Below are 27,899 nucleotides of genomic sequence, written 5' to 3'. Positions count from 1 at the left end.
TGTCCTGTTCAACTTCATGATCATTTGAGCCATAGAGAATAGAACGAAGGTTGTCCGTAATTATCCATGCACTAACACATGGAGTTAAACTAAACTTCTGCTCCAGGCCTTGTTTCATGTGCATGTTCTTATACCATTTCTTCATTGCTCAATGCATTTAGTTTAGTATATAGTTTTTTGATGTTTTTTTTACTATCATTTGTGCAGGATGTTGGCCCACAAGTTTGTAGAGCAGTCAGCAGAAACACATCAATATGCTCAACAAAATAAGCAGCAGTCCTGGTGGTCATTTGGATGGTTAGTTCGGATACAAACCTTGCGCTTTATGCTTGTGGAAGGTGTAGAAATTAATTCATCTTTTGTGTGCAGGACTGGCTCTTCAAAGGATGAGGGAGACTCAAAGAGTTTTAGTGATGAAGATTGGGAAAGATTGAATAGGATTATTGGCTACAAAGAAAATGATGACTATATTCCTGTTCAACAGGATATGAAATTGATGCAGTTCTATTTTGAAATACGCATGAAGCATAATGCATCGAAGCTTATCATCGATAACTCAGAGTATCTTGCTGATCTGTCATGTGAAGATTTCTGTTGTAACTTGAAAATGTATCCAGAGGCAAAAATTTTTGACCTGAAGCTTGGTTCCTACAAGCTTTTATCTCCGTATGGTCTGCTTGCTGAGGTTTGCCCATCTGGTTCTCTAATTTTTGTTTTAGGTGCTTTTACCTGAAAATTGAAATTCATTTGACAGCAAAGTTACTCAAACATGCCGCTATCTATATGAATTGACAGAGTGCAAGTGTTACCGATTCTCTTATTGGCATTTTCTCCTACAAACCTTTCGATGAGCAACTGGACTGGAGTTTCACGGCTAAAGCTTCTCCTTGTTACATAACTGTGAGCTATCCATTTTGAACCTTTAATGTGTATTTGTTTATTCTACCATTATATGTTTAAAGTTCCTGTTCTGTGGCAGTATTTGAAGGATTCTATTGATCAAATCGTTGCATTCTTCAAGAGTAGCCCTACCATTAGCCAGACTCTGGCGATAGAGACTGCTGCTGCTGTGCAGGTATATTCAACATTCATTTGTAAAATACTTATTCCTATGATCAGATATTTAATTCTTCCGTATTTTTTTAATTTATGAAGATGACATTAGATGAAGTGAAGCGCACTGCTCAACAGCAAATGTCACGGGTTCTAAAAGATCAGTCCAGGTTAGTGTTCTTACACTGACAAATTTCTTTTGATGTGGACATTAGAAACTATAGTTTAAATGGATACTAGCCTGATTAATACATTTTCAAACTGGGATTTAGCTGTTTGTTGTTTCTATGTTTGTTAGCAAGGGAAATTGATTTGCATTTTCCTATGCTGTTGTCTCTTCCATTTCTTACGTGTCTCTTCTATGCTAATTAGTATAGTTAATATTTAGTTATATTTTACTTGTCAAACCCTTCTTGAATGGTGACTGATGCACAATACCCTTGGTAGATTTTCACTGAATCTGGATATTGCTGCCCCCAAAATTACTGTTCCGACAAAGTTCCGCCCAGATGACATACATGAAACCAAGCTTTTGCTTGACCTAGGGAATTTAATTCTTCGGACGGAGGTCACGTGCACTCTCTGAAAGTTGGATTTTATATGCCCATGGTTGGGGGTAATGTGCCACTGATTTTATTTGTTGCTTCAGGAGATATGGGATTCCCGTGCTTCAGAAGAGCAGGATATGTATCTGAATTTCAATCTAGTGCTAAGTGATGTATCTGCATTTTTAGTGGATGGTGATTACCATTGGAATGAAAGATCCAATGAAGTAAATTTATTGTCAGTTATCGACAAGTGTGGAATTGCTTTAAAGCTTCAGCAGGTAAACGACTAGTTTTCATTTACTCAAAACAGTTAATATGATAACAGTACATATAATCAACAGGACATTAATAAATTTTTATTCCTTTGTTCAGATCCAGTTAGAAAGTGCACTATACCCTTCTACAAGAATGGCAGTACGGGTTCCATCCCTGGGTTTTCATTTCTCTCCAGCACGCTATCATAGGTTAATGGAAATTTTCAAGATTTTTCAAGATAATGATAGCGACAAAAACAGTTCAGATCTTGCACATTTGTGGGATCAGGCTGACTTTGAGGGATGGTCATCTCTTCTCACATGGAAGGTTGCACTTTTCTGTTCTCTTGAACTGGATTTGTAATCTGTGTTGCATGTATCATGAACTGGGGGCATAAGGGATTAGGGGTAGACACAGTAAACTTTGCATGACCTTATTTTGCAAAAATGAACAATGGCCAATTGGCCATATGATCTGTATATCTTTGAGAAAAGATGATTTTAAGAGGTCAACATACGAACTCACTGAGTGGAGTTCAATTAAACCGGTACATCCAACTTAATTTGATTGTCGTTTTTTCATTTATTTGATAGGAGACTAACACCATACTGAAATTGACACATGCTTTACTCTGCTTTTAATCATAATTCACCTGTAATGCATATGTGCATTCACCTGGTGCTTGTGATGAACTTTTTTTGCTTAGGTTTCTGAGATGCAATTTTATGATGACATGGTTGTCATTCCTTAAAGAAATATAATACAGTACTTGTTATATAGACTTCAAAGCAACTGGATTTTCCTGATGTTGCCCGTGGTATTCTGATCTTAATGATTGCATTCTTAAATTTTGTTGGTGCCAACTCAAAATTGATGTTTAGATGAGTGCTGGTCCTAACATTTCGTTTAGCCGAATGCCACTCTGAATCAGGTTCTTTAGCCACAGGCCATCACCTCCGAACATCTTTGCTTCTCTGTGTTGCCTCATTTTCTAGTTCCCTGGACAACCCTTTGTTAGTTATTACCTCATTCTTCATTTTCCCGGGCAGCCCTACGCATGTTCTGACAGTTGAAAGCTGTGCTTTGAATTGACCATGGCAAAGAAACACTGTTGTTGGGTGATACCATCAAATGAAATGTGGCATACATGGAGTATATTATTTTAAAGTGGATGTTGGAGAGAACAAAATTGCTAGTTGCTCTCTCACCTTAATCAATCTATACTTACATTGCTAATACTTTTATTTGCCCTGTTACCTTAATCAGGGTGTTGGAAACAGAGAAGCTACTTGGCAACGTAGGTACCTGCGCCTGGTGGGACCATTTCTTTATGTATTTGATAATCCGACATCGACAACATACAAGCAATGGTCCAGGTTGTACACTTTCGCTGTGCTTTATTTTCTCTTGGACTTTTGTATCTTAATATACAGTTGAGTGCACCTATATGCATTTTTAATTCCAAATAGATTTGTCTGGAAGTGCTATAAATACTACACCTTAAGTTAATCACTTATGGTTTCGTTTCAGTAAAACTGTTAATATCTATGAATGTTTTTGTTATGAGCCACTAGTAGTTTTCAGCGTATATTTGCGGAGAGGATCTTTATCGCAACTTTTAGTAAGTTGCCTTTCAAGATTCTTGGTAGGTTAGTCTTTAGATGTTTCTCAGGTATCATGGTGTTGTGCTGGTGATTTCCTACCATATATTACTTATTTACTATTTAGGGAGTGAACACTGTTAATATTTCCTTGAAAGAACAACAATATTTTGACATGGCTTGATGTCTTCAATGTTTCCATGAAGATACAATAATTTATTGCATTTTCATCTATGGTGATGAGAATAACTTTGATCTAACCTTGTAAATGGCTTATAATCTTTATGCTAGTTTTATGCAGGTGGATATATTATTTTGACTTTAATCTTTTGTGTTGAATCACAGCTTACGTAATAAACAAGTCCATCAGGTTCCTATGGAGCTTACAAGTGGTGTGCAGAATATCCTGGCACTTCATGATTCTGGCCAAGTTAATCCCAAGGAACGGTCAAGTAGCTGAGTTCATTATATTCTGTAAATTACTTCTTTTATTAGACTACAATCAGTCATGTTGTATCATAATTTACTCCGTCAGTAATGGCAAGCCAGAATTGACACAGTAAGCAAGTGTGGGCTAATGTAGATATGGAACATGAATCCCTGTGACATAGTTGATAGTTCTAAACTTCCAATTAACTTTATTTCGTACAGATTCTTGAAGACACTGGCGCTTTGATTATGTTGTTTGACAATGAGGAAGCACGAAGGATATGGCAGAACCGCTTGCAGGGTGCTATATACCGTGCATCGGTACTTTTTGGTCCTTTTTCATATGTTCAATTTTGTTATATCCTATTGCTATCCAGGTAATTTAGTCTGTTTGCAGGGTTCTGCCGCACTTTCCAGCTTTCCTGAAGTTGCATTCCCATCAGAGACCCATTCCTTCAAGGGCAGCTTTCAAGATGTTAGCATTGAAAAATTGTTCGTTGCTGGCATTCTTGATGAGCTAAAGATCTGCTTCTCATGTGGATATGAGGTGTGCCTCTTACCCAATTTTCCTTGTAAACTTGCATCTGAATCAATGGTGTGACTCATCTTTTCTGTAGAGCAACCACAAACTCAAAAAAGTTCTGCTAGCTAAGGAGAGCAGCTTGTTTGAATTTCGGGCAGTTGGTGGCCAGGTAACTCTTTATTCACTTCTCCCTCCATCCCAAAATAAGTTCATTTTCACCCATCCCACACATACCAATACAAAACCAGAAAGACTAAAATACCCCAACTTTATCAAATCCCAACGCAATTATTCAGCACTTTCTACTCCCAATGCATTCATCCCCTATTTCTATAAACTCCGATACCACAATACCACGATTGCTTAAAAATGAACTTATTTTTGGGACAAATGAGAGGGGCAAAAAATGAACTTATTCCGGGATGGAGGGAGTAAGAAATTACCTTTTGTCCTTGTTATATGACTGATTCATTAAGCTACGTTTTTTTTTTTTGTGGAAACAAACAGGTTGAACTCTCAATGAAGGGTGGCAATCTACTAATCGGTACTATCTTGCGATCTCTGGAAATTGAAGATCAGTATAACTACCCTGGTAGTCCTGTACCAAGGTATTTGGCGAGATCCTTTATCAATAGCGTGCAAACCAATGAAGTCCCAACTCCTAGTCGAAAGAATAGTGCAGGACCTAGAGGTACTGCACTGAAGAAAAGTGACAGTGAAGAAAGGTTTTTTGAAGCATCAGATGATTTTGATGAATTTGAAACACCTATGCTGCATGAGAGGAGTATATCAGATTATTTCAGCACACAGAACTTTTTGCCTACTAGCCTCCCTTCTTTGCAGCCTCCTGCATTCAGTCGAATTCCTGGTTTGCTGCCAGATATTGAGCTTCAATCTGCCGGATTCACTTCAGGGGACATTACTTTTGAAAGTTTTGTGAAAGCTCAGATTGTGATTTATGATCAGCAGTCCCCTCAATACAACAACTTGGATAACAGGGTAAATATCTCAGTATGACAGTATCTAGCAATTCTTTATTGCATAAAGGGGTACATACTTCGAAATTTATATGGATAGTACTATTTCTCCCAATTGTGTGACAGACGGATTTTTTGTTGTTTTTACCAGGTTGTGATAAGTGTTGCTACTCTGACCTTTTTCTGTCATCGACCAACTGTTATTGCAATCATGGAATTTATGAATGCCATCAACCTTGCAAATGTCCCTGATGCTGATAAAAATAAAGATACAACATCGGATCCTGTAGAACATAATATGGTTGAGGAACCTAAGTCTGATCTGGAAGCAGGACCAGTCATAAAAAGATTACTGGCTAAAGGTAAAAGCAGAACAGTTTTTCATCTAACATCAAGCATGGCAGAGGCACAAATATTATTAATGAATGAAAATGGTGACCGGCTTGCTACTTTATCACAAAATAACCTCTCAACTGATATAAAGGTATGATTATCATCTATCTCTAATGGATATGATTGATCTTGATTTGATTTTCCTAATACATGACTATCCTGGCATTTTAAGGTGTTCACATCGTCGTTCAGTATAGAGGCTGCACTTGGAAACCTTAAAATAAGCGATGACAATCTTTCTTGCAATCATCCCTACTTTTGGGTTTGTGATATGCGTAATCCAGGAGGAAGTTCTTTTGTGGAGGTACTACCATTTGATTAACTCAATGGACTCCCTAGTTGTATGCTGTAACTGCTTATGCATTTTTGTTGAGGAATAACTGCTTATGCTTACATTTTCTATCTACTTCTGGCTTGAAAGAAAACAAACAACTTTTTAATTCTTTGTGCAGATTGACTTTAGTTCATACAATGTTGATGACGAAGACTATAGTGGGTATGACTATAGTCTATCAGCGCAGCTTTCAGAAGTTAGAATTGTTTATCTCAACCGTTTTGTTCAAGAGGTATGCTGTTTAGTGCTCATCTAATTTTCCCTCTTCTGCCATTGATTTAAGTGTTCTCTTTTCTCATACATACTCTGTGTGCAGATTATCAATTATTTCATGGGCCTTGTTCCTAAGAGCTCTGATAGTGTTGTAAAGCTAAAAGACAATGTAACTAACTCAGAGAAGTGGGTTAGCAAAACTGATATGGAAGGATCACCTGCTCTCAAATTGGATGTCTCTTTCAGTAGGCCTATAATTGTTATGCCTCGTGAAACTAATAGTTCTGAGTAAGGATGGGTTTGTGGACATGTACTGATAGTACGCACATATCTTTATGATATTTTAAAGAGCCTTGCTTTGGTTTGCAGTTTCTTGGAGCTTGATGTTCTATACATAAAGATCCAAAATAAATTCCAATGGATCGGTGGTGACAAGAATGAGATGAGCGCTGTTCATCTAGAAATTTTAACGGTTACGGTAAGTTCATTGTGTCAACATGTTTATTTATTTCCCTGTTTGGATGGGGAGGTTGAGGGGAGAGCCCTACTGAAAACTTTAATTGACACCTAAAAAACCGTACATGGTAAAAAAAAGAAAAAGAAAAAAGAGGAACATGGGCAACAGATGGAGATAGCCTAGCCATTGAGAAATGACTTACACCATATAATTAGTCTGATGCCATTGGAATGGAGATTTCAGAAGCTTTACATGTTGTAGCATATTCCTTTTCAGGTTTATGTTAGTTTTTGAGCTTGAGAACTACATCAAAATGTGTCGATGTGTTCATTACTTGCTGTTCCTTGTTGGGTGATAAGAACAGAGCAGAAAAATAAGTGGGATTCTGGGAATTGTACTTCCTTATGATGATTACGCTGTATTCCTTATATCTGTTGAGAACATATATTTTTTGGACAAGAAAGTATATTGTTATTTTCCTGCATAATTTTCAGCCAGTGGACATGAGAGCTTTGTTAATTTTGGAGGCATTGGAATTTGGAAATTAACCCAACTTGAAACATAGGAGCACTTGTGGGGAGAAAATAACTTATATTTCTTAGTATTGTTTTCCTTGGAGAAATGGAACTTTCTGCCATGGACCTTCAAATTGTTTTTATAACTGTGGTTACATACTTACCTTTGCAGGTAAAGGACATAAATCTAACTATTGGTATGAATATGGTGTGTGGTGAAACTATAATTCAAGATGTGGAAGGTCTCTCCTTCGAGATCCATAGATCATTACGTGACCTGATGCATCAGTTACCAGTGGTGGAGGCTTCAATTAAGGTAGATCATTTTCTCTAAGTGCATTTTTAATGAAAGCTCCCTGGTTAGATTCAGTACAGTAAGCAACAATTTATCATTTGTCTTTTTGTGTCATTGGGAAATCCATTTTCATGTCCAATGTCTCTTAGGTGGATGTTCTGAAAGCAGCGTTATCCAATCGAGAATATGAAATTATATCTGAATGTGCATTGTCAAACTTCTCCGAGACACCACATGTTGTGCCTGCTCTTGATGATCCTCGATATGGAACTACTACAGCTGAATCTCATGTATCTTCATCTTCTTCATCTGAAAGTATTCAAGATTTGTCTCAAGATGCGGAGACATGGATAACTAATAAAATATCTGTTTCGATAAATCTGGTTGAGCTTTCTCTTCATTCAGGATCGACAAGGGACTCACCTATGGCTAGCATGCAGGTAAAGTTTCAAGAGTAATATGCTTTGGAATCGCATTGATACTATATATACTAGGATTCTTTCATGTTAAGTTGATTCAAGTAGAGTATACTCTTACATTGTCATGCAATCTTCTGTACTCAGGCAAGTGGCGCATGGCTTCTGTATAAATCAAATACGAGGGAGGAGAGCTTTCTTTTTGCTACTCTCAAAGGCTTTTCTGTTTTTGATGACCGTGAAGGAACAAAAGATGAGTTAAGGCTTGCCATTGGGAAATCAGCAACAGTTAGAGACACATCATCTGCTGATGGCTATGATAATCCTAATGAACTTGATTCAGGTGAACGAAGAATACAAAAAGATCTAGGCCTTGAGCCAATCCCCTCAATGCTCATTTTTGATGCTATCCTGCGAAAATCTTCGTCAACTGTGTCTGTGTGTGTTCAGCGTCCCAAGTTTCTTGTGGCACTTGATTTCTTGCTAGCAATTGTCGAGTTCTTTGTGCCATCTGCTCGTAGTCTGTTATCTAATGATGAAGATAAGGACCTTCTGCACATGACTTCTCCACTGGTATTCAGTGATCAAGTTTACTATCAGGAGCGTTCCACTATGAGTATTTCACCTCAGAAACCTCTGATTGTTGATAATGAGAAGTTCGACTACTATATATATGACGGAAAAGGTGGCAAAATATATTTGCGGGATAGGGAGGGAAAAATTCTGTCAGGCCCTAGTGCTGAAAGATTCATTCATGTGCTCTGTGGTAAGGGGTTGCAATTTCGGAATGTCACGATAGTGGTATGCTCTACACTTTCAATATTTATTGTTTGCTCTCCATTTTCTTTTACTTGACATTTCTTTCTACCAACATCAAATTTTTTTTTTAAAAAAAACAGAGGGAGTAGTAATTTACAATATATTTCTTTGGCTTGACAACACAATATCTTGCTGCAGAATGGTGAGTATTTGGACTCGTGTATATCTCTCGTCAGTAATTGCTGGTATTCAGCATCAGAAAATGATCATGTCTACTTAGTAAGCGAAAATGAAGGCCTTCTATCTACTCACAGTGAGGAAATTACTGAAGATGTTGTAAAAAATATTAGTGCCAATAGATCAACAGAATTCATAATTGAAATACAGGTATTGCTCTGAACATCTAGCTATACCTGAGGTACTTAATCTTGGCCATTGTGCTGTAGGCTAGAATCAGATAAACTTGATTCTAAGTCAGTTGTAAAAGTTGAAACGAGAGATGGAGATGGCTTTATGTGTGTTCTGTTTTCTTGCCCTGATCAGACCCTTGATTTTGGAACTAGAATAATCCCTCTCGACAGTTCTAGTTCATTACTGGTTTCTCCTAAAAAGAAAGTTAAATATTGGTTCCAGATGGTTACTGTTGTGAATAAGGAAATACGCACTGGATTTCAGAGTGCTGAATTCAGTCCGGATTCCTCTTTTTTCTTTGTGAATGCAGTTTGTATTTGGAAACAATATCATGGCCAGTTGGCCACCACCTTGCTCTGTTATTTTAGGCTACAGTTTACATGTTAGACATGAGCGCACCCATGAGTGCAGCCCCTACCACACACCTGAATTTTTGTAGATTCTGGGGATAAATCTGTTACAACTCAATTGTTGGACAGTCTCTCTGAGGCGCACCTCGAGTGTGGGCACCTAGCTCATTTTTGCTTACGTTTAAATGCTTAAAGTTACTTTTTATATTTCATTGTGCATGCAGGTTTTACTTTGTGAGGAAGTCATTATTTAAGCCATTTGTGCAGATAAAAAACAAGGGACATGTTCTGAATATCAATCTACTAGTAACATTTCCACAAGCCAGCTATGTGTATCAGCAATAGTTCAAAGACTAACTTAGAACTCTAATATAATCACATCTAAATCTGCAATGTTTTTAAAACAGTTCCAGCTGACAATGAATACTTGCCTGGTGGAATCTTTCTGAACACAACCAGGATACCACTAATGTTATTGTTTTATCCTGCGTGTTGTGATTTTTGAATCTGCATTGCATTATTCCCATTTGTTGATTGTACGCTTGAATATTGTTATCCCAGGCTATTGGACCAGAGCTTACTTTCTACAGCACATCAAGAAGTTCTGGTGAAAATTTAGCACTATCAACTAAGGTTATTCATGCCCGTACAGATGCATTTTGCAGGTTGGCTCTCTATTACCCTTTGGATAAAGTAGTTCTCACAGTTTCTATCTTAAAACCACTCTAAAATATTCAACATAAGAATTTTTGAAGAGCAGTGATATATGTACTAACAATTCTTACAAACAAATATCTCAACCGTTGAATCTAATCCATTGGTGGTTATGAAAAAGCAAGACGCACACATAACATGCCACATCAGTTTCTGTAAGAAGTTTGTGAGGATTTTTTTTTTTGTTACCATTTTCCATTGTGCTATTCCAGAAGTATGCCAAAAATAAATGGTTTTGTACTGTAATATCGTGCCTGCAAAATTTCAGTGGCATAAAATATCGGTAATGCATGATTTAGATGCAATACTCTTTTCGTCACTATGCAGTACAGATGAAATTTGATGTTGAGATCATGTTCAAACGCTTTTCACAAAGTACCGATGGTTGGTCCTTTTTAATAACATAAAATATATCTTTGTCTTGAAGTCTTGAAATGGCAAAAAGATATTTCATAGGAGAAAAACTATGAATATTTTCGTGCATATATTTTGTTCCCCATCAATTTTCTTCTAACTTCTAAATGACATATCTGACCATACAATGATGTATTCCAGTTCATCTTATATTTGTGTCATGCCAGAAAAAACACGATTTTTTGTAGAGGGAGGTATATTCATCTTTTGTCAATGCATTAACTAATGTACTTGTCTTACCGTACTATGTATGTTAATAGCAGTTCAGGTCATTGATTGTTAGTTGTTATTCTTATTCATGTGACAGGCTTATAATGAAGGGTGACAGTATGGAGATGAGTGGAAACATACTCGGTTTAAAGATGGAGAGTAATGGCATCAGAGTTATAGAACCGTTTGACATGTCTGTGAAATATTCAAACGCATCTGGGAAGACAAATTTGCATCTGCTGGTTTCTGAGATTTATATGAATTTCTCCTTCAGTATTCTGAGGCTGTTTTTAGCTGTTGAGGAAGAAATTTCAGCATTTCTCAGGATGTCATCTAAGAAAATGTCACTGGTGTGCTCTCAATTTGATAAAGTTGTGACTATGCAGGGTATGGTAGAAGTTATTTTGTTGTTGGATGCTCCTAATTTGTGGTTACTAATTTCAGATGCCTCAAGTTTTAAGGAGATTGATTCTTTTTTCTAGGTGGTGCGAGCGATCAAGTATACTCTTTTTGGCGACCGCGTGCTCCATCTGGATATGCCATTTTTGGCGATTTCCTCACACCAATGTATTTGGTTACTTAACTATATTATCTCTCTCCTTGTTTTTTATGAAATGTTTTTAACCTTGGTTATCATATTCCATGTTAGGAATGACTCTCCTACTAAAGGAGTTCTTGCTTTGAACACAAACATTGTAAGGGTCAAAAGGCCTTTGTCATACAAGCTAGTTTGGCGATCTGGACCTCCACAAACAAATGAACTTCAACACAGTGAGAAAGATTTGAAGAACAAGCCTTCTAATGTTGACCGGTTCTGCTCAGTTTGGTTACCTGTAGCACCTGTGGGCTATGTTGCATTGGGTTGTGTTTCTTCAACTGGAACTGCTGAACCACCTTTATCGTCAGTTTTTTGTTTGTCTGCTTCCTTGGTTTCTTCATGTGGCCTAAGGGATTGCATTCCACTGAGGTATTATGAACATTACCTTTGAGCTTAAGTTTCTTGTGCGACTACAAAACTCTACATCCATTATATTTTTCAATTTATATTTTTCAGCGGTAATGCCAATATGTCATTCTGGCGGGTTGATAATGCTTTTGGTTCCTTTTTACCCGGAGATCCAGCACATATGCGTGTAGATGGAAATGCATATGATCTTCGCCATATGCTGTTCAATGATGCGGACTCTTCCAAGACTAGCTCTATAGGGCAAGATAGTCACAATGATGCTTCGCAGATAGAGAGATCAGCATTGACCTCAGGTCGGCTATTTGAAGCAGTAGCAAGCTTTAAACTAATTTGGTCTAATAATGGCATGTCTTCACCAAGGAAACTATCTATATGGCGTCCAATGTTGTCTGAAGGAATGTTTTACTTTGGTGACATTGCTGTTAACGGGTAAATATTTTACAGTCAACTTTCTGATCTTCTGGCTAAACTTTCTATGGTATTCAAATTAAAATACTTTTTGGTTGTAGGTATGAGCCACCAAATTCAGCTGTTGTACTTCGAAATTCTGGCGATGATACCTTTCTCAGAGCTCCTGAAGGTTATCAGCTTGTTGGTAGAATTAAGAAGCACAGGGGTACTGAGGGTGTATCGTTTTGGTTTCCTCAAGCTCCACCAGGTTTTGTTGCTTTAGGATGTGTTGCATCTAAAAGTTCACCAGCGAAAGAGGACTTGCATTTCTTAAGATGTATTAGAAGTGACATGGTGAAGGGAGGCCAATTTTCGGAGGAAAGCGTGTGGGACTCATCTGGTGCTAGAACATCTGAAAGTTTTAGCTTATGGACCGTTGATAATGATGTTGGTACATTTCTTGTTAGAAGTGGATTTAGAAAACCTCCAAGAAGACTTGCCCTGAAGCTTGCTGGTCCACCTACATCCAGCAGTTCAGATAGCATAATTATTGATGCTGAAATCAAATCATTTTCTGCAGTTTCATTTGATGATTATGGAGGAATGGTAAGTCTTGTGCTACTGTACTTTAGCAAGTTCCTCAATTTATTTGAGGTTTCAGGGCTATGCCATTTATGTTCGGTGTTATAACTATTCATCCCATGCGGATTAATTTACTTATGTTTGTGTTAGCCATATTAAGTTTCCAACCTTTTCGTTTTGCAGATGGTACCATTATTTGGAATATCATTTAATAGTGTGGGGTTTAGTTATCATGGTGGTCCTCAACATCTAAATGCTACTGTGGGTTTGTCATTTGCGGCAAGATCTTATAATGACAAGTATAATTCATGGGAGCCCTTCATTGAACCAACTGATGGCTTTCTTAGGTAACAGTTCCAAGAATTGAACTCTACAAGATCATTATGATTCTTATTGTTGTCCTGCCTACTTTACAATGTCTGGCGGTAGTTTGTTTCAGTGCCTTAAGCACAATGTTATTGAAGATACCTTTTTGGTGACTCCCTGCATCCAAAGAAAAAAAATATAGGTCAAACTTTCAAAACTTTGAGCATGTGTGTTCGAATTAGACAAATGAAATTCATATGTGTAGATTTGTTACAAAAGTACTTTCTTCATAATATTGTAATATTGTTGGGTTCCATAAGTATATTGTAGTAGTAGAAATCACTCCCTCCGGTTCCATGATTCTTGACGTTGGATTATCAATAACTTTTAAAATATTTAGTTTGAAGACTATAGAACATGATGTATAGATTAGTCTTAGAAAGTACTTTAATAAAATTAAATATTTACTTACTTTTTGCATGTATTATAATAGAAAATCATAGTCAAAGATATGTTTTGGACAGTAGTTGTAAAAGTTGTATTTTGTAGAGACTATCAATGTCCCAAACATTTTTTTTTTTGTGACTGGAGGGATTATGTTATTTACATGTTTTGATTTTGTTATTGTTAATTGTTTGAGCCATTTCATCTAACAATAATGATGATGATGATACTGGTGATAGTGTTACTGAACCTGGGTAATTTACAGATTAGTTTTGCCTTATTTTGTTGGTCCATTAGCCATATGAAATGCAACATTATACATTAGACATAACTAAATGAAAGACTCGTTACTTTTGTTGAATTGTTGTTAATTTGTAATTTGGTGTTCCCTTTTCTGGCAATGATCTTAGGTACCAATATGACATGAACACACCAGGTTCTCCAGGGCAACTTCGTATTGCCTCAACACGAGATCTGAATATGAACATATCAGTTTCCAATACAAACATGTTATCACAAGCTTATGCTAGCTGGAACAATATTAGCCTTGGCAATGAGTTATACAGGATGGTATGCCATTTATTTACGATTCTGACTACATAGTCAGTGTTCAATTCTGATAACCTAAAAGACTTAAACAATATTAATCTATATTTAAGCACCTCCTCATTCCTGTCATCATTTGTCTACTGAGGTACTGTTCTTTCATTCTATGATGACCAGGAAACGTCTTCTACTAGTGAAAGGTCGATTCTTGATGTGCACGAAAGAAGAAGTTATTATGTTATCCCACAAAACAAACTTGGCCAAGACATATACATTAGAACCACTGAATATAGGAGTTCAGATGTTACACTTCTGTCATCTGGGGATGATAGGTCTATAAAAGTTCCAGCTTCAAGGGATCTTCTGGATTCTCATTTAAAGGGGAGATCTGTTAGGTTATATCGCTTGATGGTTACTGCTATTATTGCCAATGCTGAGGTACTTTCTTCTGCATTCGATTTTGTGTGGTTTGTGTTGAATGAACAAGTGTTCCTTTTTGTTGCATTTGCATTTGCTTGTTTCTTGATAACATGTTAGCGGTTGAAATTCTTTTCATCTACTTGGTTCTCATTGAATTACATTTCGCGTTTGGCACCTTAATAGCACTCTGATAATTGTTCTGTTATGTCTATCAAATGCACAAATGTTCATGGCATTCTAAACTAGAACCAATCCCGTTATCACTTGTTGGTTATTACTGGTCCCCAGCATGGTACTGTGACCTAATGGACAAAACATTACAATTATTCTGGCTCATTGTCAGCAATTTGGTTGGTGCACTTGGTTCCAGGCTTCGGCAAACTTTGCTGTAACTTGTAGGTGATTCTATTTTGAATGTCGTCTCCGTTGTCCAAAAATGCGAAAACAGGATGTCCACGTGCAAACATACGAGAAACTTAAAAGACCCGAGTAGATACATTTCAATCTTTGGAAACACTCTGTTCAAATATATAGATTCCATTCCTTCCCATAACCATCGAAAAGGCCATTGAGTCCATGGACTTTGTGTTACAGGCATCGATAATCAGTATTGCAGGTCTAGAGATGCTGACCTCTTCATAACATCATGCGTCCTATGATACTGTCATAGGAAGATTAAAGGAAAAGTGCCCACATTACCATGTTATCAATGATTACTCATTTTTATACTATCATAAAAAACTTGAAGGTTATTTTTTTCTGTTCACAATTCAAAACCTATTTGCAGCACACGAATTCCATTTGGATTCAGCTTCGGTAAATATTTCACTTGCTACGAGGTTGTTGAACATCGTCTGAAGGAGAAACACATAAGCTTTACATAGCTATCTACTTGTGGCCACGTTTATGATGTTGTATTTCCATATGGAATGATTATTGTGGCTCACTTAATTTTGTTGTTGTGTACACCTTTATGCTATATGCTTAGAAGTACTTAACTCTTGTTGAAGTCATCTATTCTTGCACGAGGAAAATATTTGCCTGTCATAAACTTGGCTTTCCTTCCCAGATTAAGGTTGGTGAAGGACTAGCCACTGGTGAATATATGGTAGCACTACGGATCTATTCAGAAGATTGTATTGCATCTGGTGTTCAGCAACAAAGTGCTCGTACCTGTGCTGCTGCTGGAGACCAATCTTCACAAAACATAAGAAAGGTGGAATGGAATGAAATGTTCTTCTTTAAAGTTGAAAGCGAGGTGTGTAAATTGGAAATATACTAAAATAATATGCTGCACTTACTTTACATGGTATTTGTTCTCGTGATATGGCTACTGCCTGATCTCCATTCTGTTATTTAAACCTTTTCAGGATAATTATGTTCTGGAATTTGTTGTTCTTGATGCTGGTGGAGGTTTGTAGTTTTGATGTGCAACACATTTACTTTTCTTTATTTTCTTGAAAACGCCGGAGGACTGCGCTTCCTTTCATTAAGAAGAAGAAGAATACAAAACATTTACTTTTCTTTTCTTTATTTTCTTAAACATTTTGTTTTATGTCATGTTTTACCAACAGGCCAACCAGTTGGTATTTACTCTACTCCATTGAAGCAAGTGGTGCAGAAGCTTCCTTCTGCCTCTGGTTCTAACTATGCAAAATTTGATTTGACTTTAGGAGGTCTTACTTCAACCAAAACAGTGGTGAGAACTGGCACTGAATAGTTAGTTTTCATAATAGAGTGTACACATTGTGCTTCTGGCAGGTTTATCTTTAAATATTGCATGACATTCCATGTACTTAATTGCAGGAACATGAAAGTGTTAAATCTAGTGGAAAAATAAGATTTGCAGTGCTTATTTCTGGTAGGGCTAGCACAAAACAGGGGTGTAGAGCCAATCAGGCCAGAAGCAAGGCTGGATACATTCAAATTAGTCCCTCCAAAGAAGGGCCTTGGACAAATATGAAGCTAAACTATGCTGTACCAGCAGCATGTTGGAGGTTTGGCAATTGTGTGATTGCTAGTGAAGCTACAGTCAAGGAGGGCAATAGATATATTAGCATGCGCTCCCTTGTATCAATTACTAACACGACTGATTTTATTGTCGACTTGCGCCTAAAAGGACGATATTCTCTAAGTTCTCAATCAGATGGACAGGGTGAGAATTCTAATAAAGATGATCACATTTCTGTTGGACTTCTAGAGCCTGGTTCTACTGCTCCAATCCCCCTGTCAGGTATCTCAAATCCTGTTGTGCTTCATACGCTGCAACTAAGACCAACAAATCATCATGAGCTAGTGCAGTACTCCTGGAGTGATGTTCAGGAGAGACGCAGCCAAACTGAGTACCGCAATGAGGAGATCCTTGACATATGTGTATCTGATCTGTATGAATCAGAGAACTTACTGTTCTGTGCGCAATCAGATGGCACTTCCAGTACTTCTCAAGGGCTATGGTTTTGCTTAAGTATAGAAGCCAAGGAAATAGGCAAAGATGTTCACACAAATCCAATATATGACTGGAGCATCATTATCAGATCACCATTGTCTTTATCATACTATCTTCCCATTTCTGCACATTATGTTCTTAGTGCTAGCCACCTTGATGAGGAAGATACAAGTTGTTCGCAGGGTACCTTAAATCCTGGTGAGGTGGTTAGGGTCCAACATGTTGATCCAAGGAATCCTTTGTACTTGTCACTTGTTCCACATGGGGGATGGACATCACATGTATGTAAAAAAATATTTTGAATTGTTGTCTCAACTTTTTCATCAGTATTGACATGTTTCTTTCCTGTTTTAAGGAACCTGTTCCTATATCACATCCCACCGTAGCTCCATCAAAATTTATTAATCTAAGAAGTTCTCTATCTGAAAGGTAATAATTCAAACATGGAAATGTTGTGTGGATTATATTCAAGGCAGTTTTAAATATGCACTTACCATGTTCTTATTGTCTTCATTCTTCCTTAGGATTGTACAGATTGTACTTGAACAAAGCAGCGATGAGGACTATTTGATGGCAAGAGCTATCAGAATATATGTTCCCTATTGGATATCTTTTGCAAGACTGCCTCCGATTAACCTGCAATTAATTGATATCTCTGGAAGAAAAGACAAGAGGCGTTTTCTTGCACGCCCTCGTTCAGAAAGGAGCGAGAAAATCCTTTATGAAATAAACCATGAAGAATTGGTTGAAGGATACACTATAGCATCTGGTTTGAACTTCAAAGGCTTAGGGCTCTCAGCAAGTGCCTGCAGACATGGGAGTGGACAGTTTGGATTGCTCAAAGAACTATCACCTCTTGGCGACATGGTTCACTTCGATTTTTTGAATTCATCATCTCCTTCTCTTGTGCACTGCTTCATTCTTAAGATGTTTCTTTTATCTCTTCAGGATGGTGCTGTTGATATTTCTGCCTATGATGACGATGGAAAATGCACACATATTCTTCTTTGCTCAAAACCATCCTCATATCAGGCTGTTCCAACAAAGGTAACTGCATGTTAATCTGCAGCTTCATATCACAAGTGTAAGTCAGTTGACATCATCATGCTGCACCAACAGGTTATCTATGTACGCCCATACATAACATTCACAAACAGGGCTGGACAAGATTTTTACATAAAACTTAGTGCTGAAGATGAGCCAAAGGTGCTACATGCACATGACTGGAGGGTTTCTTTTATGCACTCAGGAGGAACTGAAAAATTGCAGGTATGGCGTCACTCTTAATGATAGGTCTAGCTACGTTACTTGTATGAATGAAATTTTCATGAAGCCATTGTTCAGAACTACACAACTGTCATTACTTGCTCCAGCCAAATCTTTTTCTTACCATGTAATATATTTGGTGATAGTGTTCTATATGTTCTCTGGATTTTTAGGCAATATTTTAGTTAGTAGGTCTTTTCTACATTCTGTATGTTGTACATTTTAGTTAGCACACTATTTTGTTTATTTCTCAGCTTAGATTTGGTTATGCAAACCACTGTTATTTGAAAATGTGTGGCTGTATGGTCAGTATGGAGTATTATCACTTTAAAACAGAAACAATATAAACTATGCATGGTTTACTCAAGGACAGACTTGCAATGGATTGATGCCCCTGTGTCTCCCACTCTCTTTGATCTCAAACTTTTCATTCTCATTAGTTTGGTTATGCAAAACATCATTTATGTTGAAAAGAAGACTAGCATGCAAATATCAAGATGAGTGCCTGCAAAACTCAGGAAAAAGGAGGGTAATTGTCCTCTTGTTAGGAACTTAGGATACTATACATGCGCTCTAGTATCAACAAGATATCATGACTTACCTTCATTTTATTTTTTAAAATTATTGGCTGAACAATTCAATGGCATTCATTTTGCAATTACAAACTTTCTTTTCTGAAGGTCCGGCTTGTGGATACTGACTGGTGTCAGCCTCTGGATATAGTAAAAGAAGACACCATTGTTATAGTAATGAGAAAGCAGGATGGTACCCAGAAATTTATAAAAGCTGAGATACGTGGCTATGAGGAAGGTTCAAGATTCTTGATTGTATTTCGTTTGGGGCCATCAGATGGACCAATCAGGTAGTAAGAGATTTTAATGGCTTGCAGAAACATGATTCTTATTTATCTAACTATGACCCTACTATCATGTCTGCATGCAGGATTGAGAACCGGACAAGTAGTACAACTATCAGTGCTCGACAGTCTGGTTTGGGAGAGGATTCTTGGATACAAGTGAAACCACTTTCAACCAAAAAATATTCTTGGGATGACCCATATGGACATACAACTTTTGATGTTAGCATCCAGCAAGGAGATGTTACTTTCTTTCAGTGTGTTGACCTGGAAAACCCTGATGAATGTTCCGCTGGTTTTAGAGAACATCACCTCAAGCTCAGTATAGTTGAGACCGCTGATGTTAAGATTTTGAAGTTTGCTGATTACCCAAGAAGACAAGAGGGAGGGTACAGATCTGATCTGGGTGATCACCAAGCCTCGCCAGTTATGCAAAATGATACAGATACAGGTGCTGGACTATTGGAACTTATTGTTGAACTTGGAGTTGTTGGAGTCTCTTTGATTGATCATAAACCGAGAGAGCTTTTGTACTTACATCTGCAGAAGCTTTTTATTTCATACATGACTGGTTACAATTCTGGTACCACTAGCAGGTATAGTGACGACTACATCAACTATGTTTGTACTTATGCATGGTTGATGAAAATATTTTTTTTTCACTAAAGCAAAGAGCATATCCATCAGTTGGAAAATTCTGAAAATACTTATCGCTTTGACCTTGGTTGTTCATTTTGTAAAATTATTTAGTTCTTGAAGCTGACGTTTTGACAAAAGATGTGGTAAAGACAGATTCATAGCTCTAGTGATCTAGTCATACCAGAGCAGCTGTTTTGTAGCCGTCAATCTGAATAATGGTTAAATGGTTAAGAACGAGCATAGCTTGGAAACAAGTCTCTTAGCTCCTTTGTCTTATGCTATTGTTGTATGCACCATTGAGTTTTTTCTGATGATATATAATATTTCAGGTTTAAGTTAATTATTGGCCATATGCAACTAGATAATCAGTTGCCATTGTCTATAATGCCTGTTGCTTTGGCAACTGAGAGCATGCCTGACTCAAACCATCCTGTATTTAAAGCAAACATCGCCGTAAGCAATGTAACTTCAAATGGTATTCAAGTCTATCCACATGTCTATATCCGGGTAATGTTGTTGCTGAGTTTTCTGAGAAGCAAAGCTATACACCATTTATTATAATACTAAAGATGGAACATTCTTGGATTTTTTTTTCTAGGTAACTGATCAAACATGGAGGTTGAATATTCATGAACCTATTATTTGGGCATTGGTTGATTTCTACAGCAATCTTCGTTTTGTCAGCACCAACAACATCTCAACTGTAACAGAAGTGGATCCTGAGATACGAATAGAGTAAGCAAGTCACGTCACTGTTAAAATTTAGTAGCAAATGTTAGATGTAGAATCTTGTTGCTGACGTATCTTTATATTTGAGTTGTTTCTGTTATTAATGCAGAATTGTGCACTAATAATTAGCACCAAAATCCGAAGTTCTGGATTTGCAGAACATTTTATCCTGATATAGATAGATGGTTTACGTTTTCTACGAACAGCACTCAGATCATGATTTAAGATGTTAGTTTGAAGACTGGCTCAGTAACATAGTTTCTCTGTGCTTGTAAAAATAGCACTTTTGCCAGTTTGATTTCCTTCACATATCAATTTGATTCCACTTAGAAAGAAATCAGCATTTCCATGTTATGGTGGGTGGTGTATGACTTGGTTGCAGTTTCATTTTCTTTCGTAGAATCCTTTGTGCTGAAGAATGGGTGTGATATGCTACTCTTTGATTATGGATCCAGATAAATCTAGGCCCGTATATAGCCTTCACCCTTAGAAAAGGACAAGAAAGATGCCAGCTGATCTTCCTTTTCTTTTTTGTTGGCCACTCTACCTATTCTGCTCTAAACAAGCACCACTCCACATCTCCACTTTGTGTGTTCATTCTACTCCCACCTAATGCAGTGGTAGAACTGTACAAGAATCAATAACCATAAAACGCTTGCTAACTATTTGCCTTCAGGTAGTCTGCTCCATTGTAGTGGTCTTCTTATTTAGTTCATATGATAACTTCTTTTAGTACACATATGTTTGAGTTAACACAGATACCACATGGTATACTGACAAATTATTTTACAAATTACAGGCTTGTTGATATATCGGAGATAAGGTTGAAAATATCTCTGGAAACTGCGCCTACTCAAAGACCACGTGGTGTCCTTGGCATATGGAGCCCTGTCCTATCAGCTGTAGGCAATGCACTTAAGATTCAGGTAAAATGATGTTATTTACTGGGCAAAGAATTCAAGAACCAGACTGTAATAACTTCAATACACCAAACATCATGTTTCTTGGCTATTACCTGCCTTATCCCAGTTAGATAAGTTAAGATCTTTCTGTGCTAGTTTTGTCAGAATCTAGTACTCTTTGAGTAACTTATGAAGTTCAATGCCACTACATCAAAACTGTTTGAAACTTCTTGATTCTTTTTCCTCCTTTTTATAGAAAGGGAAAGGTGTGCCATATTGTCTAGTGACTGTCAGCACCCACTTGCCTATTTATTTAAAAATCAATTCCCCTTTTTTCTCGGTGGCATCAGTGTAGGCTATCATGTGTGGTGGATAACTCTTTTCATAGCAGATCAATCTGATAGAGTGTTCTTCGGTGGTTCCTGTCCCATTGACTTTAAATAAGTTTTAACTTTGGTTGTGCAAGAATATTTCATCTGGTTGGGTGCAAGTCAAGTAGTACTGATAGATCAAACCATGAGCTGCGTCGGTGTGGTTTCATAAAGAAGATAACGATATCTAGGCTTACTGGACATGCTTACTGTAATCAAGAGCAAGCTTAATGGCTTAGCTTTTATTTCTTGAATGACGATCTGAGCTGAATACGTTGACCCTGGTGCTGAGAGCAGAAGCAATTTTCACCTTTGGTATTCTATCTAAACAATGTAGGATACCAGTATAAGAGGGTTAATCTTGCAGATGTTTTTATTTCTAACAGTTCATTTCTGAACTATCGAATGTATTTGCAGTCACTTATTTAGTTTCATGAACTGAAAATTCTTCCATTGATGTTTGCCTCAGGTGCATCTGCGTAAGGTCATGCACAGAAGTCGTTACATGCGGAAGAGTTCCATCATTCCCGCAATCACGAACCGAATCAAGAGAGATCTGATCCACAATCCTCTGCACCTAATATTTTCAGTAGATTTTCTTGGAGTGACAAAATCAACTTTGTCATCACTTAGTAAAGGGTTTGCAGAGCTCTCTACTGATGGGCAATTTCTTCAGCTGAGATCAAAGCAGGTAAAACATCTGCTCTGGTGGTTCACCATCCCTGTTTATATTAACCACACCAGGCAATTCAAGTTAAGTGTGTTTCAGGTTTGGTCAAGGAGAATAACTGGTGTTGGTGATGGACTAGTTCAAGGGACTGAAGCATTTGCTCAAGGTTTGGCTTTTGGGGTTTCTGGTGTTCTAAGAAAGCCAGTCGAGAGTGCCCGACAGTATGGTGCAATTGGCATTGCACATGGTCTTGGCCGTGCTTTTGTGGGGTTTATTGTCCAACCCTTAAGTGGGGCCTTTGATTTCTTCTCATTGACAGTTGATGGAATTAGTGCCAGCTTTATGAGATGCGTGGATATTCTGAATAATAAACATGCCCCTCAGAGGATTAGAGATCCTCGTGCTATACACCGAGATGGTATAATAAGAGAGTACGACAAAGTACAAGCTGCGGGCCAGGTACATGATTTTCCCTTATTTGTTTTTAAGAAATTGTATTATAGATATGTAAAATTTGCGAAATGGTGCACAGAGTAATAGAGTTGCCACTTAAGTTTGTTGAACACCCTGTTCTGCTGAAACTTACTGCTATTCCTGAAAATGATGCTCTAAAAATACCTCTACCTCAAAATAGTTTCCTTTCACCGTCAATTGTGTTATGTAAATCCTCGCAAAAAAATATTGTTATGGATATATCAGAATGAGGGTGCTTGGTAGGGAGGAGAAAAAGATATGTAAGAGACATTAAGGGAAGACGAGACCTAAAAGAATTTTATATCCCATGTTTCGTTATTCTTAGTCTGGCCAGCAGCCTTTTTAAGGCTGGCTTCTACCTCTTAACAACTTTTAAGCAGTAGATTGTGCTTCTTATCTCTAGTACAAATTCCTTCTAGTTGTCTACAATGCAACTCCTAAATGTTTATATCTAACAGTAGCCTTTATGCTACATCACTTCTGTCTTTCTTTTTGCCATGTGAGTGGCATTTCCGCCTTATTGAGTGGCTGCAGCACATGATAGTGCGAATTAGGCCAGCCCATAACAGTTCCGACTAGACCTGTAGCCTCCACCCACGACAGATGTATTTGTTTTTCTTGATAAACAGTTGCATAGTAGGTTCTGCAAGTATGCTGCAGTAGAAAATGATGGTTAACATTATGTGCTAGCCTTCTGATAACTGTTTCAAGGAGCGATAGTTTTTGTTTCATAGTACTGGTTTTACTTCAGTCAATGAATATTGTTGATGCTATACACTTAATTTGAGCATTCAATTGTCCAGATGGCCCTTTACCTAGCAGAGGCTAGCAGATATTTTGCATGCACAGATTTATTTCGGGAACCTTCAAAGTATGCATGGTCAGATTACTATGAAGATCATTTTATCGTACAAAATCAGAAGGTTGCTTTGGTAACAAACAAACGAGTGATACTGCTTCAGGTGAGGCCTCTTTCTGTCTGATTCTCATAGTAAACTGCTTCTATTTATTTTACTAAATCCCAGTGTTCTTTTTGTGTAGTGCGTGGATCTAGATAAAATGGATAAGAAGCCTTCGAAAATACTTTGGGACGTTCCTTGGGAAGATGTGCTTGCATTGGAGCTGGCAAAAGCTGGGTATCAAAGGCCTTCTCACGTAATCATACATCTGAAGAATTTTAGGAGGTCTGAAAACTTTGTAAGGCTTATAAAGTGCAACGTTGATGAGGAGCATGAACCTCAGGCTCTTCTAATTTGTTCTTCAATTCGAAAGATGTGGAGATCTCACCAGGCAGATATGAAAGTTGTACCATTGAAGGTCCTCTCTCTCTCACACACACACACGCACGTGCGCGCGCTTTTGCAAAAAAACAAAAAACAAAAACAACTGAACTCATACTTCTGATCCAAACCAAAATAGGTTCCTGGGGGCCAGCACGATGTATATTTCGCATTTGATGAAGATATGAGGGAGTTCCACAGTTTTGCTAGGCCTTTGCTAAGCCCAAGGGGAGCAGCAAGTAATGTTGAGGAGCGACTCATTAACGATACAGTTAACTTCCAGAACATGTGGAGCAGTGAACAAGAAATTCGAAGCAGATGCAAACTACTTTCAAAGCAGGTAAATTAGCTACTTTTACCTTATGATTAAAAGATAATCTTCCTGATCTTTTGTTCTTCTATATTCATGATATGTGTTGTTTAAAATAAACCGTGGTTTTGGTTCCAGGTTGCAGATGATGGAAGGGTGTTTAGTATCTGGAGGCCTCTCTGCCCTAGTGGGTATGAAATGTTGAAATGAGACTTATGTCCCTCTAATTTACCTGTTTTTATGCTTTCCTTCGAATAAAGTTATCCTATTTTGATGATTGCTGCAAATATTTAACAACTTAATTTTAGGTATGTCTCAATCGGAGATATTGCTCATGTTGGCATTCATCCACCACATGTTGCTGCTGTCTACAAAAATGTGGGTGGAAATTTCGCTCTGCCACTTGGCTATGACCTGGTCAGTGTTTAATGAGATATTTTCTCCCTTGTTACTTTATTTAATTTTGAGCTTCTGCTAAAAATATATTTCTAAACAAAGAAAAATATACTCTCTCTGTTTATAATATATGACGTCATTAACCTTTTGAGATCCAGTCGTCTTAACTAAAAAGTATTTAATTATCATTTGTTTTATTGTAACTTGATTTATCGTCAAATCAAAAAAAATAAACAAGACAAATTGTCAAACGTTTGTGTTAACGACGTCATATATTTTAAAAAGGGAGCTATTATAATGTTATATGGTCTCTTTCATTTAATTACATATAGATTTTCTAGAGTTGGGATGTGCACTTCTGTTCATTGTTTTCCTGGCATAATAGGTTTGGAGAAACTGTGGTGAGGATTACAGGAATCCTGTATCAATATGGTTTCCACGGCCACCTGAAGGATACGTAGCTCTTGGATGCGTGGCTGTATCTGCTTTTGAGGAGCCCCCTCTCGACTCTGCCTTCTGTGTTAGTGAGAGATTTGCGGAAGATGCAGTATACGAGGAGCAAATTGTATGGGCTTCGTCAGATGCCTACCCATGGGGATGCTATGTTTACCAAGTTCAGAGCAAGTCACTGCAATTCATGGCGATGCGGCGGCCAAAAGAAGAGTGTGAGCTAAAACCTAAGAAGGTATCAGAGTCTTATGCCCAGCAAGCATTGGAGAGGTCCTGAGATGAGAGGCAAACATGCCATGCATTAGTGTAGACACTAGACACATGTAAAGTGATGTACATAACATAGGTGCGTATACATGCGTGTAAGAAAGGAGTCAGGAGCAGGACAGATCCAGCATTTTCGTGCAAGATGTGTCCGAAATGAGAGTTTCAGGTTTACATTTGCTCCCATTTGTAATCCATTATTCTGCTTCTACCTTTGTCAGACCCTTGGGGTCAAAGCTTGTACGTCGAGCACTTGTACCAAACAATCCGTCTGCTTGTCAACCAGCAGAAAAGGGGTTGTAAATTTTGTACATGTAAAATCGGTTGTACTTTTATTCAGCACTAAATAAAAAGCATGTAAGCGGTTGGGCGCATAGCCTGGTTCTGCAGCACTGAATAAATGTCATTCTGGTTGTTTTCTTGAGGAACCGTCCGCACTAATGAAATTGTAAAATTGGTACATGTTTTTTTTTTCTTAAGGCTTGTTCCTACGGTATGTGCTCCCTTCTTTTCCAATACATAACTTTCGAAGATTCCAGCTAGTTTTATATTGCTCGTTCATCACTAGGTTGAAGGAAAGTGGAAGGGTAAAGAAAGACACGAGCTGGGAGCTGCAGACCATGGTGGTCAATCAAGAGGGGTAGGGTTTTTAGCTCCTTGTATTTACTAGTTAGTAAGATTAACTGACAGATTAACTAACTGATTGGAGTGAGAAGCTTTTTCATTGACTTACTTGGACTGACATTTTTTTTCGTTGAATGAATAGATGAGTTGTCTTTTCTTTTATTTGTGTTCAGTTTAGTCTGACTGAGGCCGTGTTTAGTTCCTTTTCAAAAAGAATTTTTGAAGTATACGGATATGTATTTAAAGTATTAAATATAGACTAATAACAAAATAAATTACAGATTTTATATGTAAACTACGAGACAAATCTATTAAGCCTAATTAATTCGTCATTAGCAAATGTTTACTATAGCATCGTCTTATTAAATCATGGCGTAATTAGGCTCAAAAGATTCGTCTCTGTTGGAGATATGGGCCCGGGGGTATGCGAAGTGAGGGAAAGTTACCTTTCCATCTAGCCGCGTGGCTCTACAGCCTGGCCCTACTCCCGCACATCGTGAGTCACAGAAGCGGCCGGGGGGGCTCGGGGTGCCACGTCGTGCCCCTCGGGCTCTCCCGCTGCCTCGCCCCAAGGCCCTCGCCCAGCTGCCATGTGGCGGGGGGGGGGAGCGAGCGGGAAGGGGGCCTAGGCTGAACAGCCATCAATGCGCAGTGCCCCAACTGTCCCTCACCGTATTTAATGCGGTAAGGGCAGACGTGCAGTGCTGCCTAGCTGACCCACGTTAATCGGACGTGACCAGTCTGTGACCGGCCTGTTACCGGTCACATCCGATTGAACGGGCAGCCGTTCAAGAGGGGTCTCATAACCTCCCGCTATCGAGGGACTTCCCTCGACAGTCTCGTAATTTACATGTAAACTGTGTAGTTGGATTTTTTTTTTCGTCTATAATTACTACTTCATGCATATGTTTAATCATTTGATGTGATAGAATTTTTGAAAGTTTGAAGGGAACAAACACAGCCTGAATGAAAGAATTGTTTCGCATTTCAAAGTCGGTAGTTGAGTACTAAGTGGACTCGCATTTATGAAACATCATCGATCTCCACAACTGAAAACCAGTTCGTCTAGGCACTTCAGAAAATCTTTTTTTTTTGCGGGGCACTTCAGAAAATCTTGGCCGGGCAAAATTCAGCTCCACCTGTCTCTTACAAGCAGATGGGTTGTTTCAATGTGTTCTGGAACAGTTTGGTACTACGAGAAAATGGTAGATTCCATCACATGCCATGTTACCATGTTGCTCTCCCCTGGACCAAGCTAGATTTTTTTGTAGCAAAACCTCACCTGGATAAGCACGCACACGCCGTCTGATCTTGACAGCCAAGTGTTCCTATCTGTAGTTTATCCATCCATCCATCATTCACCGTCGTTCCCTAACTTGCAGTCTTGCACCCCTAGCTACGTGGATGGATTAGGAATTAACATTTCAGGATCAGATAGATCGATCCGCTGATCCACTCCTGGAAGACGCATCCATCGATCGATCACACATATCATCGTCTCGCTGTTTCGATGGATCGATCCATGCGTCTCCGTAGCCGGCAACCGGCCGGTGGTCCACTTACTATGGAGGAGAGGGAGATGAAGCCAAGAACACCAAAGGCCAAAGATGGCGATATATACTCGCGGTCCCGTGAAGGCCAAGGCTACTTCCCTGAAACTGAAAGCCGACCGGTGCTCTGCATCTGTACGCATTGCTGCG

General features: G+C 38.2%; 1 protein-coding gene across 2 annotated transcripts in view; it reads left to right on the top strand.

Annotated features, from left to right (window-relative positions):
- Positions 1–25,951, top strand: part of LOC127786357 (uncharacterized) — a 32,133-nt gene extending 6,182 nt beyond the window's left edge. For both annotated transcript variants that reach the window (XM_052313736.1, XM_052313737.1), the window contains 53 exons: positions 208–297; positions 370–685; positions 796–900; positions 980–1,075; positions 1,156–1,223; positions 1,501–1,621; positions 1,703–1,879; positions 1,974–2,183; positions 3,123–3,232; positions 3,803–3,899; positions 4,109–4,207; positions 4,284–4,433; positions 4,504–4,578; positions 4,917–5,408; positions 5,538–5,870; positions 5,952–6,083; positions 6,232–6,345; positions 6,430–6,614; positions 6,696–6,804; positions 7,471–7,614; positions 7,743–8,033; positions 8,157–8,810; positions 8,967–9,155; positions 10,091–10,194; positions 10,965–11,254; positions 11,350–11,434; positions 11,517–11,834; positions 11,922–12,263; positions 12,344–12,830; positions 12,990–13,153; positions 13,967–14,126; positions 14,280–14,540; positions 15,592–15,780; positions 15,893–15,935; positions 16,097–16,221; positions 16,329–17,249; positions 17,324–17,397; positions 17,493–17,835; positions 17,917–18,015; positions 18,088–18,237; positions 18,915–19,096; positions 19,177–19,686; positions 20,059–20,236; positions 20,328–20,464; positions 21,258–21,384; positions 22,201–22,422; positions 22,501–22,860; positions 23,679–23,837; positions 23,917–24,192; positions 24,295–24,495; positions 24,604–24,656; positions 24,774–24,882; positions 25,247–25,951. In XM_052313736.1, the coding sequence (XP_052169696.1) occupies positions 208–297; positions 370–685; positions 796–900; positions 980–1,075; positions 1,156–1,223; positions 1,501–1,621; positions 1,703–1,879; positions 1,974–2,183; positions 3,123–3,232; positions 3,803–3,899; positions 4,109–4,207; positions 4,284–4,433; positions 4,504–4,578; positions 4,917–5,408; positions 5,538–5,870; positions 5,952–6,083; positions 6,232–6,345; positions 6,430–6,614; positions 6,696–6,804; positions 7,471–7,614; positions 7,743–8,033; positions 8,157–8,810; positions 8,967–9,155; positions 10,091–10,194; positions 10,965–11,254; positions 11,350–11,434; positions 11,517–11,834; positions 11,922–12,263; positions 12,344–12,830; positions 12,990–13,153; positions 13,967–14,126; positions 14,280–14,540; positions 15,592–15,780; positions 15,893–15,935; positions 16,097–16,221; positions 16,329–17,249; positions 17,324–17,397; positions 17,493–17,835; positions 17,917–18,015; positions 18,088–18,237; positions 18,915–19,096; positions 19,177–19,686; positions 20,059–20,236; positions 20,328–20,464; positions 21,258–21,384; positions 22,201–22,422; positions 22,501–22,860; positions 23,679–23,837; positions 23,917–24,192; positions 24,295–24,495; positions 24,604–24,656; positions 24,774–24,882; positions 25,247–25,588 (11,368 nt within the window). In that variant the 3' untranslated portion in view covers positions 25,589–25,951. The remainder of the gene's footprint in view (positions 1–207; positions 298–369; positions 686–795; positions 901–979; positions 1,076–1,155; positions 1,224–1,500; positions 1,622–1,702; positions 1,880–1,973; positions 2,184–3,122; positions 3,233–3,802; positions 3,900–4,108; positions 4,208–4,283; positions 4,434–4,503; positions 4,579–4,916; positions 5,409–5,537; positions 5,871–5,951; positions 6,084–6,231; positions 6,346–6,429; positions 6,615–6,695; positions 6,805–7,470; positions 7,615–7,742; positions 8,034–8,156; positions 8,811–8,966; positions 9,156–10,090; positions 10,195–10,964; positions 11,255–11,349; positions 11,435–11,516; positions 11,835–11,921; positions 12,264–12,343; positions 12,831–12,989; positions 13,154–13,966; positions 14,127–14,279; positions 14,541–15,591; positions 15,781–15,892; positions 15,936–16,096; positions 16,222–16,328; positions 17,250–17,323; positions 17,398–17,492; positions 17,836–17,916; positions 18,016–18,087; positions 18,238–18,914; positions 19,097–19,176; positions 19,687–20,058; positions 20,237–20,327; positions 20,465–21,257; positions 21,385–22,200; positions 22,423–22,500; positions 22,861–23,678; positions 23,838–23,916; positions 24,193–24,294; positions 24,496–24,603; positions 24,657–24,773; positions 24,883–25,246) is intronic.
- The last annotated feature ends 1,948 nt before the right edge of the window (positions 25,952–27,899 follow it).

This window comes from Oryza glaberrima, chromosome 10 (genome assembly GCF_000147395.1).
Source record: "Oryza glaberrima chromosome 10, OglaRS2, whole genome shotgun sequence".
NCBI classification, from domain to species: domain Eukaryota; kingdom Viridiplantae; phylum Streptophyta; class Magnoliopsida; order Poales; family Poaceae; genus Oryza; species Oryza glaberrima.
Note: the sequence above shows the minus strand (reverse complement) of the source record. Positions and strands in the feature narration are given on the sequence as shown.